The 12,079-nt window shown below is 32.2% G+C and overlaps 1 protein-coding gene across 10 annotated transcripts; it reads left to right on the top strand.

Moving 5' to 3' along the window:
- The first annotated feature begins 2,508 nt into the window (after positions 1 to 2,508).
- On the top strand, positions 2,509 to 11,646 carry LOC137837248 (uncharacterized). Of its 10 annotated transcripts, XM_068646199.1 has the most exons (12): positions 2,763 to 2,820; positions 2,988 to 3,015; positions 4,872 to 5,298; positions 5,408 to 5,544; positions 6,183 to 6,296; positions 6,374 to 6,457; positions 7,202 to 7,375; positions 8,501 to 8,657; positions 9,016 to 9,176; positions 9,289 to 9,415; positions 9,572 to 11,057; positions 11,130 to 11,646. In XM_068646199.1, the coding sequence occupies exons 3-12, from the start codon at positions 4,981 to 4,983 to the stop codon at positions 11,306 to 11,308; spliced, it is 2,937 nt and encodes a 978-aa protein (XP_068502300.1). In that variant the 5' UTR covers positions 2,763 to 2,820; positions 2,988 to 3,015; positions 4,872 to 4,980; the 3' UTR covers positions 11,309 to 11,646. The 10 variants fall into 10 exon arrangements, with proteins under 10 accessions (XP_068502294.1, XP_068502298.1, XP_068502296.1 ...); XM_068646193.1 differs by lacking the exon at positions 2,763 to 2,820 and adding an exon at positions 2,509 to 2,691 and having other exon boundaries at positions 9,572 to 11,646; XM_068646197.1 differs by lacking the exon at positions 2,988 to 3,015 and having other exon boundaries at positions 2,531 to 2,944.
- The last annotated feature ends 433 nt before the right edge of the window (positions 11,647 to 12,079 follow it).

Genomic DNA, 12,079 nt, shown 5'->3' with positions numbered 1-12,079 from the left:
TATCCATCAATTCCATCAATTGGAATCAATCTTAACTTAAAGGATTTCCATCATTTAGTCTATATACTTATCGTTTCTGCAATAAAACATTGTTTATCATATAAAAATGAGATTATGAAGTATTATATAATCTATTAGACTAAACATCTACTGATCTGTTTTAAATAAAATCATTTTGTCATATAAACAAAATACATATGATCATGTTTTATACTTTCTTGTTTACTAACACTTAATCAAAATATAAATAGTTGAATTTCTCTCTAAAATAATTTGAACCGAACCAACCAAAAATTTTGCTGTATGAATTTGCTTCATTTTTGCAATTGTAAAGCAACGTATTGTTGATTGAACAATCATGTAGCTTAAAATCATTAACAATGATCAAATTTTAAATAAAATATTATATATTAATTGTTGTCAAACATTACATATAAAATTATGTGATGATGAAATTTCCTACGTACACTAATAACTATTATAACAAATAAATTTAAAGATATTTGAATATATTTTTGATAAGATGAAATCCAATCTTAAAATATAACACATATTTTGAACTTAATCAAATTACAAATTTTAAAATATGTAAACTTTATTATTATTATAATAATAATTATAATAATAATAATTATTATAATATATAACATGAATTGTTGTGTTGTAAATATGACATATATATACCCATTATTTTTACCTAATTAAATCAATATTTGTTTAAAACAATCAATCATGATCCACATTAAACAATCACTTTAACAGCAATAACTAAGTCTCTCGCGAATTTTGAGTTTGATGAATATTTCCAACTCTAATATCCACGAGTAGAAAAAAATGATCAAAACTAAATAAAGTTAGAATTTTTTACTTTTTGTATGATAAACTTTATCATAAATTTTTTATTTTTGAGTACTTAAGTTATAAGCTTTTCATAAATTTAATAGTTTATCATTAACTTTGATTTTATTTTAATGTTTCAAAAGCTAAATATTATAAATTTATGAAATTAGTTATAATAAACTATATACATGATTATTATATTGTTAAAAAATATAAAGTTTGACAAATTTATAAAACGAAGCATCTATATTTCATTAGTGTTAACTTTTAAGATTATATATAATTTTTTTTTATCTTATTCATTACAATAATGTATTAATAATATATTAATATATTTAATGGTATCTAAAAATCATTATTTATGTTAGTTAATAATAGATATAAATAATTACTTATTAAATTAATTATAATTTCTTTAATATTTTTAGTCATCATTAACTAATCTAATTTTATCTTAAAATCGTATGAAATTATTTTTTATTAATAATAATCTCAATACTGAATAAATAATAACAATATAAAAAATAAGCAAAATAATGTATTCTGTTTGGATTTGACATAAAATCGTTAATTGTATTATGCAATCTAAAAAAATAAAAATAAAACATAATTTAATAAAATTATTCACCTCTTATATTGGGTTTATTTTGTTTTTATATCTCCTACCCAACATTCAGTGGATATGTTTGTTATTTGCAAGTGAGCCGTAGAATTTTAATTCCAACTTTAATCAATTTTAATTTACATTTAAATCAATTTTTTTGGTCTCATCACTATTTATATTTACTATGATAAATTTATTTTTCACACAATTTTTAATGTCAAAAAACATTTCTTATAAAAATATTTGTAATTTACTTCCTCTGTAGCAAAGGTACTATTTTTCCCCATATGATAAAGTCCAGCTTTCATTCCTTTCTTTGATTGGAGTTTTGTATTTTCACACTACGCTAGAAAGATCTTAGAAACTTCTTTCAAAAATTTGTTATTAATTAACTAATATACGAAATCCAAATATTATATTTAATTCCATATAACCCTAAAACCAAATTCAAATGTCAAATCTAGTCCCATATTACCTACCAAATCCAAATATTTTTCCATAAATAATTTATCTGGTAACACATATTACGTAACAAATAATAATATTAAAAAATATTTTTTTTATACGCGCCTCCTTACTATTTTTAACATCATTTATATAATTTTCAATCAAAATATTCCCTTTTTAGTATTTTCAAATAGTTTTCCTATAAAAAAGTTATGTTAGAATAATATAAAATAATTTTACACTATCATTTAAAATAACAATTTACTATATACAATAAATTTATTAACTTTTAAAATAATTATAATTAATACCCTTTAATCTCAAAATTTAGTGGCATCACAACCAAAAAATCTCGTTAAGAGGCGTATACCAAAAAAAAACATTTATTTATTTATCACCTACCATGCTAGATTCTGTTCCGTTGACGACAAAGTCAACGTCCCATAAAAATTTAATTATAATGATTGTTACCAACACCCAGTGGAGTTCCCATATTTAATTCACCTTCTAAACAAAGAAATAAACAATGAATAATAAATAAATAAAAAAAGCAAACAAATTAGGAGAAAAAAAAAACACATGCCCTCTTTCTTCACGTTGTGTCGTTGACATATCCTAAACCAAACACAAACCGCATCCACAACATACCCTAAGCATCTCGCACGTGCGGGAGCCGGTGAGCCGAGGCTACACGCGCGCGAAGCTGCATCAAGATTCGATGCGGAAAATAACGGTTTCGAGGGGAAACCAAACCACAGTCGTCTGATCCTCTTTCTCTCTCTCTCTTTCTGCCAATTGTGGTGTGTGTCTCTTTTCCTCGATGCTCTCTCTTAATAATACCAAACCTTCTATCACTCTCTCTCTCTATATTTCTCTCTCCACCTCTTCGATTTTTTTTTCTCTCTCTTTCTCTCTGCCCTTGCTCTTAGGTTATCGCCTATTCTATCCCTGTCTCGATTTCTATTCAACTTTTTTTTTTCGGATTAATTAATTGCGCAGCTTCGAGTTCTGCTTCGTGTGTTGCTGGAACAGGCGCGGCGAAATTGTTCACTGGTAATTTTTCTCACCAGTGTTTTTTTTTTCTTCTGATTTTTAGGGTTTCGCTGCTTCGGATGCGAAAGGAGGTAACTCGAATGCGATTCTGATGCGGTGTTTGAAATTCGATGTGGAATTCGGTGGTTTGCTTATTTTTCGAATTGAAAAAATTTCAGTGTTTTTTTTTTTTTTCGTTTTTTGATTTTTGTTGTTGTTGGTGGTGTTGAGTGTAGACCACTGGCGTTCACTATGTTTGGTGATTTGAATGATTGAATATCACTGGTTTGAGTTTTGAGTTGCATTGTGGATTGTAATTCTGGGGAAATTACTCGGTTGATTTTTTGCTTATATACTTGTACTTGCGCTCTACGAGTGTGGTTGTTTGGAAACCTGCGTAAACTAAAAGTCTTTGTACAAGGAATGTTTGTTAATATTTTGCTTGATTCTCAATTGAGCGATACATATGCAATTTATTTTAATGAGTGTGCCTGATGTCTTTTTTTCTGAAGGTACTTGGATTTTATCCAATATAGGCTTTGTGAGTTGTTAAAAATAATTGAATTTGAAAACCTGTCAAAAACTATAATCTTTTGCATAAGGAATATTCATTTAATTTTTTTATTGACATTAAACAATAGATACACAGTTTTTTTTTTTTTTTTTTTTTTCATTTTTTCATGACCATGCATGATTTTTGTTGTTGTTGCTGCTTTTGAATATTTTATCATTTATCCTCGTGACTTGTTGAACACATGATTCGCTGTACTTGCATGTTAGTTATGGGCTAAACTTCGAAAAGCTCACATTTGTCCCCACCCACTTTGATTGAACTATTCAAAGATGTGCTACAAGTCTTGTCCATCTGTTGTGGTTTACCGGTATTTCTTATCACTGTTCTTTCTTGATTTGAAGAGGGCAAGCTTTATTTATTGGGATTATTATGAAATATGCGTGATACTGGTGATATTTCTAACAGGCAATGTGCATTGATTACTTTGTGGAGACTAGAAATCATATGAAAAACCATTGTAAATTTTTGTTCATGGGAAATCCATTCTAGTGAGAAGTTGGAGAGGGTGTTACGAAGCATCCTTTTAGTGGGAAACAATTTATTTTTTTCAAAATCTCTTTCAGAAAGCCTGCAAAAAAAGAGCATAATTTTTTACAATAAGCTCAAGTCGATATGCATAAATTATTTTACATTTGTTTTGTTGTGCAACTATGAAACAAGTGTATAAACTTGTATTATAGTATATTAATTGGATTGGTATTTTCACGTAGACATTCATTATGAATAACATCCCCTTCTGTATGTTATCTGAATTTTTAAGTTGCTTGGTTGTTTTGTTGATGTGATACTACTAAGGGCCTACATAATGCGTGGATTTGAGAGTTCTCGTAATTAGAATATAATGGCGGAGGAATAACCATTCCTGTTCTATTGCTACGTTTGCTCAGGAATGGAATGATATTTTTATTTTTCATTCTGCTTTTATGTTTGGTAGAGAAAATAAATATAAAATTCAATCTTCATTAAATGAGGAATGGTGAAATAAATTCCTGTGTAATTTTGTGGTACAAATTAATTTGGATAGACCTGTCAATCACATCTATTGATTCAAAATCAATTTTACCCAAACTTTCCACTAAAGAAGTACAAAGCAAACACTTATTTGTTCTAGCCAAAAAAAATGTGGCCTTTTACCTCTCTTGATTGGAATGGAAATTTCTGGCTCTGTAATATTAAGCATCGAGTCAAATATTTATTTTCTTCTAAACTTAGTACTTATTCTTATGGAATAAAGATAAGAACAGAATGATGCGTTACATTCTAAGAATACAAAAATATATTATGTAAAGGGTGGTGACTTTTAAAGAGAAAATAATGTTTAACTTTTCTGAATATTAGACATGGAAACGGAAAGATGATGACATTGTTTTCCAGTGGTGCCTGTGAGGTCACTTATGGATGAAAGATGTTCATTAGAAGTCAAGAAGGTGGTGTTTTGCTATATTTTGGCGTAGTGTATTTTTGAAGAATTATTCTCGTGTCCATGGCTGCTGATCAGAGGAGAAAACGAGTAAATGGTGCAAACATTGCTGGTTATGGTTCTAGAGAGCAACAAAGGATCAAAAGGAAGAATTTGGGATTAGTTCAAAATGATTTAAACATGAGATCTCACATCTCTGTTGAGTGGGATGGTAATCAGAAAAAAGTTGTTGCTAAGAGGGAACAGGTTGGCATCAGTTGGAGACAAACAAAACCATTTATCAATTCTGTTGCCAATGGTCACAAACTCGTGGCAGATGTGCTTACAGTGCCACAAGAAATTTTTGACTTAGATAATTTAAGTGATGTGCTTTCGTACGAGGTAATACCATGTTGTGGTATGTTTCTATTATTTACAGTGGAAAATAGATTTTATTTTGTATAGGAATTATGTCTAAATCATCCTCTATGAAACTTTTGGCAATTGGCAGGTTTGGAAGACCCATTTATCAGAAAATGAGAGAAACCTTCTAATGAATTTTCTTCCTAGGGACTTTGAGCCACATCAACTTGTGGAAGATTTACTTTCTGGGATTAACTTCAACTTTGGAAACCCCTTCTCAAAATGGCAAGATCTCCTTCTTTGTATTTTTTTTCTTTAAAGACATTATCTGCTCACTCTTACTATATTTAGCACTTTTACTCATAAGTACATGCTATATGTGACAATTTCTTACTTTTAAATTTTGAATGAATCAGTGGATTTGTTATTGAGGTAATGTGTGATTTGGTTTTATTATTGATCTTTGGGTTGAGTTTACCAGCATTACTAATTGCGTATTTCAGCTCTGAATTCCATTCAGTTCTTACCATATATTCTATCTTGGCTTTATTATATCTGACAGCACACTTGACCAGTTTTCTTGGGTCTCCCTTTTACTGCACACAAATTTCTCAATTTTGCAACTTGAAAGGATTTTATTTGGTTGAAATTTTGTTCTGTTATTCATTTCTACAATTCTGTTTTTTTTTTTCTTTCCTCATATTCATTATGCCATTAGGCAATAATCTGTATACCCATCTGGGTTGTGATAATTTATGAATTCTGTTCTTTATGACCAAATCATATTGCAATCTCATCAAGATCTTTTTTTCTTGTGAGAAAAATATCATTAAGACGTGGTAAGCTATTTATGTAGTCTGCTAATCATTCATGGAAATCTTTTCTTTTTCATAGTCAGAAATGTCTAAAATATATATTTGCAGGGGTGCTTCGCTTTGTTTAGGTGATCTTCATCCAGACATGATTGTTTACCGGGAACAGCATCTTAAATCTGAGAAGAAAGAATACTACTCGCACATACATAATTATCATAATGAGTAAGCATTGTACATGCTCAATATGTATCATTTTTGGCATGTTGTTTAACCAGTATTGTAATTCTTATATTTTGCAGTATGATAGGATTTCTGTCCAACTTGAAGAAAAGCTGGCAAAGCTGTAAAGATCCAGAAAAGGAGATTGTGCAAAAGATATGGAGGTTGTCACTTTCCATGTATTGCAATCTAAATACACTACACAGTGACATTCAAATTTAGGACGGCACATATTCTGTAGTTCGTTTTGTAAAAATGATACCGTTGCTGTTTTCAATACCTGCATTAGTAATTCCCTTAATGTAACAAGATAGCTCATTTTTGAACAAGTTGGTCGATGCATATTCTCCTTCAGATGATAATTTTGATTCTTGATCAATTTGAGACTTCATGCTACTTGAAATTTAAGATGGTAAAATCCTGAGAATCTTTTCTCTGATGTTTCTATGATCAAATGGGGCTTTCTCATATTTTCAACTCGACTACTGTCTTCAGTAGACAATATCTTCATCCAATATGTATATGTCTGTTTTATATGTCTACTGATACAAAGTTTTAGATTGTTTAAGCATCAATATTTTATCTTGTTTCAATTGATGTTAAACTGTTACTAAAATAAAATCCTTCGGTGAAACAAATTGGTGGATTTTATTTTTTGGTGCTAAATGGATGATAGTTGACTTATTAATGATTATAATTTATTGTAGAGATAGGGGTTATGATGAGTGCTACTGTCATGAAATAGTTGTAGTTTTTGTTAATATGCAAGTACTTCTGTTATGCTACATGTGATCATCTCATGTTGGGCACTCAAAAGTATTGGTTATTGAACTTGGATTTAATGAGGTTCTGCTCTTTCTATCTTGGAATTTTTAGTGCTAATCATGTAAAAATGTTGAATTACGCAGGTCAAAGCATGTAGAGAAAAGAATGCCCTCAAAAGTGATTGAATCTAGAGTTTATGATCATGATGGGAATGTTACAGGGACATCCGAGTCATGCTCCTGGGATGCAGAGGATAAACCATGTAGTAGTGACAACCAAATTTCCTCACTGAGAAAAGATGATAAACTTCAAAGAAGGTAACTAATGAATTCATAATCTGCAATATTTAGAACTTATATACTCTCTTAACTCAGCAATCTCTGTCAAATTTTAATTCTTTATGATTATAGTGATTTCATCACTTACGCAAAGTAGAAGATTGTTCTGTTAAAGCTGTGATGTAGAAATTTAAGATATCTGTACATGGGTCAATTATTAGGATTATTAAGATTTCTGCTTGAATTAATGAACTTCCTAGTAACTCACTTTAAATCGATTACTTGTGTCATCCAATCAGATGAAAAACTCACATTTTAGAGTTTAATGCAATCTGTATAACTAGTTTAATATCATCTTCATTACCCTGTCATTGCTCATTGTGTTTGTTATTATTTTTTGTTTTTGGCATACTGTCTTCTTTTTTAGAGCTGCTTTTGGTTCTCCTTCATCGTTCCCATCATCATCATCACATTGCATTGTTCCTGTGACAAGGAATTTCTTACACCCTTTCATTTTTTTAGTTATATGGAGGTTCTTATCATCTCTGCAGTTGTAACAAAAACAACTTCCAAGCCTTATCTCTTAAAGTTGGGTTAAACAAAATAACCATGAGCAATTCCTGAAAATCTTATTCTGAAGTCAATCTTTATTTGTATACCCAAGCTTTCAGTTTCTGGACTTAGAGCTTTAGGAATTTTGATGACACTTTGGATAAGAAAATCCGTTGACATATTTGTCCTGGAATTTGGGAACTGTTCTGTTATTTTGGAACATCAACTAGCAATGCAAGAGTTCCTAGTGTAGTTTTGCTTCTTCTCTTGTGATGTTTACTGCACTGATGAATTATAAAATATTGAAAGAAGCCTCTGACTTTGTACTTAAAAGGTCACCTACTTTAAATCTCCTTAGATTTTTTATAATATTTTCCACTGTACAATGATCTTCAATGTAATCAATCCATAATCCATGCTATATGTTTTGCTGTGATCACATAGCTGAGTGTACATGAATGACAACTGTAATAAGGAACAAGGTCATTTGGGGTAAAATTTATTCCTCTGGGTTTGTATTTATTTTTATTCCAATCAAATGGTTTATTTGGCCTTATTTTGATCTATAAGTCCTTCTGTAAACATGTTTATGAAATAATATTTGTTTGGCAGGGTGCTTGAAAAAGACATTGTTAAAGGTAAGTCTAGAAATTTGATGGATTCTATGGACAGAGTGCCTAATTTGGGAGAAAAGCCCAAGACAGGAGACAAACTGCCCAAACTTAACAGTCATTCTAGTGATGGAGACAAATACATGTCATATATCAAGGTTGGGCTCTCCACTTATTTTGTTTTCTTCTCCGAGCAATACTTAATTGGCAGAGAAACAGCATGGTATCTGGGTCAGTTATCTCTTCAGTATCAATTATTAGAGGGACAAAAATAGTTGCTGAATTATCTGAAATCAATTATTGTCATTGAAACTTATAAATATTTAGACAGTGGCTAACTTATTTTTTTCCGGTGATGTCAAACTGCTGTTTCTTTGTTTCCCTTTACTTTGTTGGGGTTAGGTATTTTAGTGTAACTTCAGTTATATGGATCTAATAACAACATAAGAGGAGTATTCTGAAGATATTGTTTTGTTAGGGCATTTGGTAATTGTTTTCTTTATGCATTCATTTCAGATTAGTAGGCAGCAACATGAACTTGTTAAGAATATGAAGCAGTCTGGTAAAAGCATTCAATCTAGGTCCCTTAACCGTGTTTTGGGTAACCTTGAAAAAATTCAAGTACAACCATACAATATATTTGTCAAAGAGGAAAAGAAGAAGTTGCAGGAGCATTGGTTAGTGAGATGTTCACATGGCTATACATTTATGCAAATATGTTACTATGAACAGATTACATTTTAAAACTTTTCTCTTTATTTCTCAATAGAATATATTTTATTTGCATAGGTTGCTACTAGTAAACAATGACCTCCCTGAAGCATATGTAAATTGGAAAGAGAGACAGACACGGAGACATGCTGTGAGAAATTCTTTGGTGGCAGAGATGAAGGATAAATCAAATTCATTCATAGAGGTTTGTTGTAGAGTTTTCTTATTAGAGTCTTCTATAATTTGCTATAATTTGGTTGCATATCTCGTTTCAGTTTCTCAATATCCTTGGTCCCATATCATGTGCATTTTTTCATAATATCTATACTTAAAATATCTGTAATTAAAAATTTTCCCTCAGGAAGAGGATGATGTAAACTCAGGTAGTGAACTTAAGGATCAGGATGATGTGAATTCAGGGAGTGAACTTCATGATCAGGTCAAGGGCAACATTAATTCAGGGAGTGAACTTCAGGATCAGGATGATGACAACATCAACTCAGGGAGTGAACTTCAGGATCAGGATGAGGACAACATCAACTCAGGGAGTGAACTTCAGGATCAGGACGAGGATAGCATTAGCTCAGGAGGCAAGGCAAAGGATCAGAATGAGGATAACGTGAATGCAGGAGGTGAGCTACAGGATCAGGATGAGGATAATGTGAGCTCAGGAAGTGAACTTCGAGATCAGGGGGAGGATAATATAAACTCAGGTGATGAGCTTCAGGATCAGGTGAAGGATGGAGGTCTGAATGATCATTCTGACATGAAAGATGGTGAAGATTTTATTTCTAGGTCCCCTGAGAATCAGTCCCTGCACAATTCTTATGTTGGAGGTGATGATGAGTTCAACCAGATGAGTGTGGATACAGAAAAGAATATTCTTTTATCAAAATCAAATAATACTTCACCGAATAAAGATGAGTATTCGAGGAATATGAACTCTCGGGATGTTTCCATTGATGAAGTAGCGCCTTTCACTTCTAGTGGTGATGTATGGCAAGGAGTTGAAATGCCGCATTCATACTATGATTCTGCAGTGACTCATGAGTACACTGCCAGTGGGTTATCAGTGGCCGATCCTCAAGCCAGTGAAGAGCAGCCAACCCGTATGATTGATCTTGAAGCTGATTTGCGTCAAGAGACAGGGAAAGAGTTGTTAGGTAGGCAATTAGATGACGGGACTTTCAATTCTTACCAAATCCAGGATCGAAATGTCTTACTTCAATCTCTCTTCAAAGGAGAGGGGCTGTTACCTTATCATCGTGAACAGAAAGGAGCTGATTTAGATTTCCAGACTTCTAACAATGTTATGATGGGTGATGGTCAATTTTCCAGTCATTTCAAGGAGCCCTCCTTGCAAACGTCACTGACATTGGACCAGGGGCGCAGGAGAGCTACTGAGGTTTTCATGCCAGAAAACATGTCCCATAATATTTATTCAGATGGAGGAAGGTACACAATCCCCAGGCAAGATCCAATGATCCCCAGACAAGAACAGTTACTACCCAGGCGAGATCCAATAATCCCCAGACAAGAACAGTTAATACCCAGGCAAGATCAAATAATCCCCAGACAAGAACAGTTAATACCCAGGCAAGATCCAATGGCTGCAGTAAGTATGACTGATTGGGCTACTAATAATGCTCGCATAGCTGGGCCTTCCCAATCTCACTTAAATACTGGAGATTTTATTGGTCATCATTGGTTTCCTGCCGATCATCAAGTACGCGGTAGCTGGAATGGACCTGACAGTGGTAGTCTTTCAGGTCAAAGTCTTGGCACTGGAGCAAGCTGTGATCAGAGTTTATTTAGTATTCTGTCAGAGTGTAATCAATTACGTTCAGGTAGCCCTTATGATTCAGTTAGAAATACTGACCAGTTTCTTGCACACAGAACTTATGGATTAGTAGATGCAGGTACGCCAAGGGTGAACACAATGGCACCACCGGCTTCTCATCCATTAGATTACTTCACTGGACGTGAAGCACCTAGTGGTCTGGTGCCTGATGATATAACATGGATGGGCTTGCCACATCAGAATTCATCATTACATGATCAAATGGGAAAGCCATACCTTAGGTCATGGAACCGCTAGTGAATGTTTTACCGAATGTTACCGAAGTAAGCTTGACGGTGAGAAGAAATGCACAGTTGTCCATGTGATAGAATTTTGACTTAAGCAAAGATCCAGAGAAGCTGGGTATACATACCCTGTGAGATGAGATAGGTTTCTGTACATACCTATACTGAGGCCAACTCAACACCCTGTACATATCTAGATATTAGATGCGCAGGAAAGAAACCAAGGTTATTTAGGCAAGTTACATATTTTATTCTTATTTTTTATTTATTTTTTTCTTTGCTTCTAGAGAGACATTCTTTAATAATTTTGGAAGAAGAAATGCTGGAGGCTGATCCCTCTTTTTTGAGTCACCTAGTTTGAGTTCTTTTTCATTGTTCTGGTCATATTCAATTGCTTTTATTGTCGTGTATGATTCACAGTGGCAACCAAATAAGGTTTTAGCACATGGAGATGAGCATAGATGGGTTTTTTCTGAGTCGATAAGACTCCAAATCCTAATCGGAAGACATTATACTTAGTTATAAGTCTTTTTTTAAAATTTCTATCCTTTAATAATTAATAATTGATTTTTGATGGGAATATCATTATTTATAAATAATAAATGGTAAGTTATCTCCTTTTCCTCACTAGGAGAATTAAAAAAAAAATCTATTAGTCTTAAATTTTTCATTGATGTTTTACTCTTAAGAAATATTAAAGTGAATGTGTTGTATAGTCCAGGATAAATGGAGGGTTTTAAAATCATTTCACAAATAATAACAGATTACTCCTATCTCAATTTAA

Source organism: Phaseolus vulgaris, chromosome 4 (assembly GCF_000499845.2).
Source record: "Phaseolus vulgaris cultivar G19833 chromosome 4, P. vulgaris v2.0, whole genome shotgun sequence".
In the NCBI taxonomy this organism is placed as follows: domain Eukaryota; kingdom Viridiplantae; phylum Streptophyta; class Magnoliopsida; order Fabales; family Fabaceae; genus Phaseolus; species Phaseolus vulgaris.
The sequence above is the reverse complement of the archived record's forward strand: the minus strand, read 5'-3'. Positions and strand labels throughout refer to the sequence as shown.

Bases quoted from the DNA above. Each gene is read 5' to 3' on its own strand.
- LOC137837248 (XM_068646193.1), top strand. From the start codon at position 4,981: ATGGCTGCTGATCAGAGGAGAAAACGAGTAAATGGTGCAAACATTGCT. The intron at 5,545-6,182 runs GCAAGATCTCCT...ATATATTTGCAG, and splicing joins GGAAACCCCTTCTCAAAATG to GGGTGCTTCGCTTTGTTTAG. The intron at 9,416-9,571 runs GTTTGTTGTAGA...ATTTTCCCTCAG, and splicing joins AATCAAATTCATTCATAGAG to GAAGAGGATGATGTAAACTC.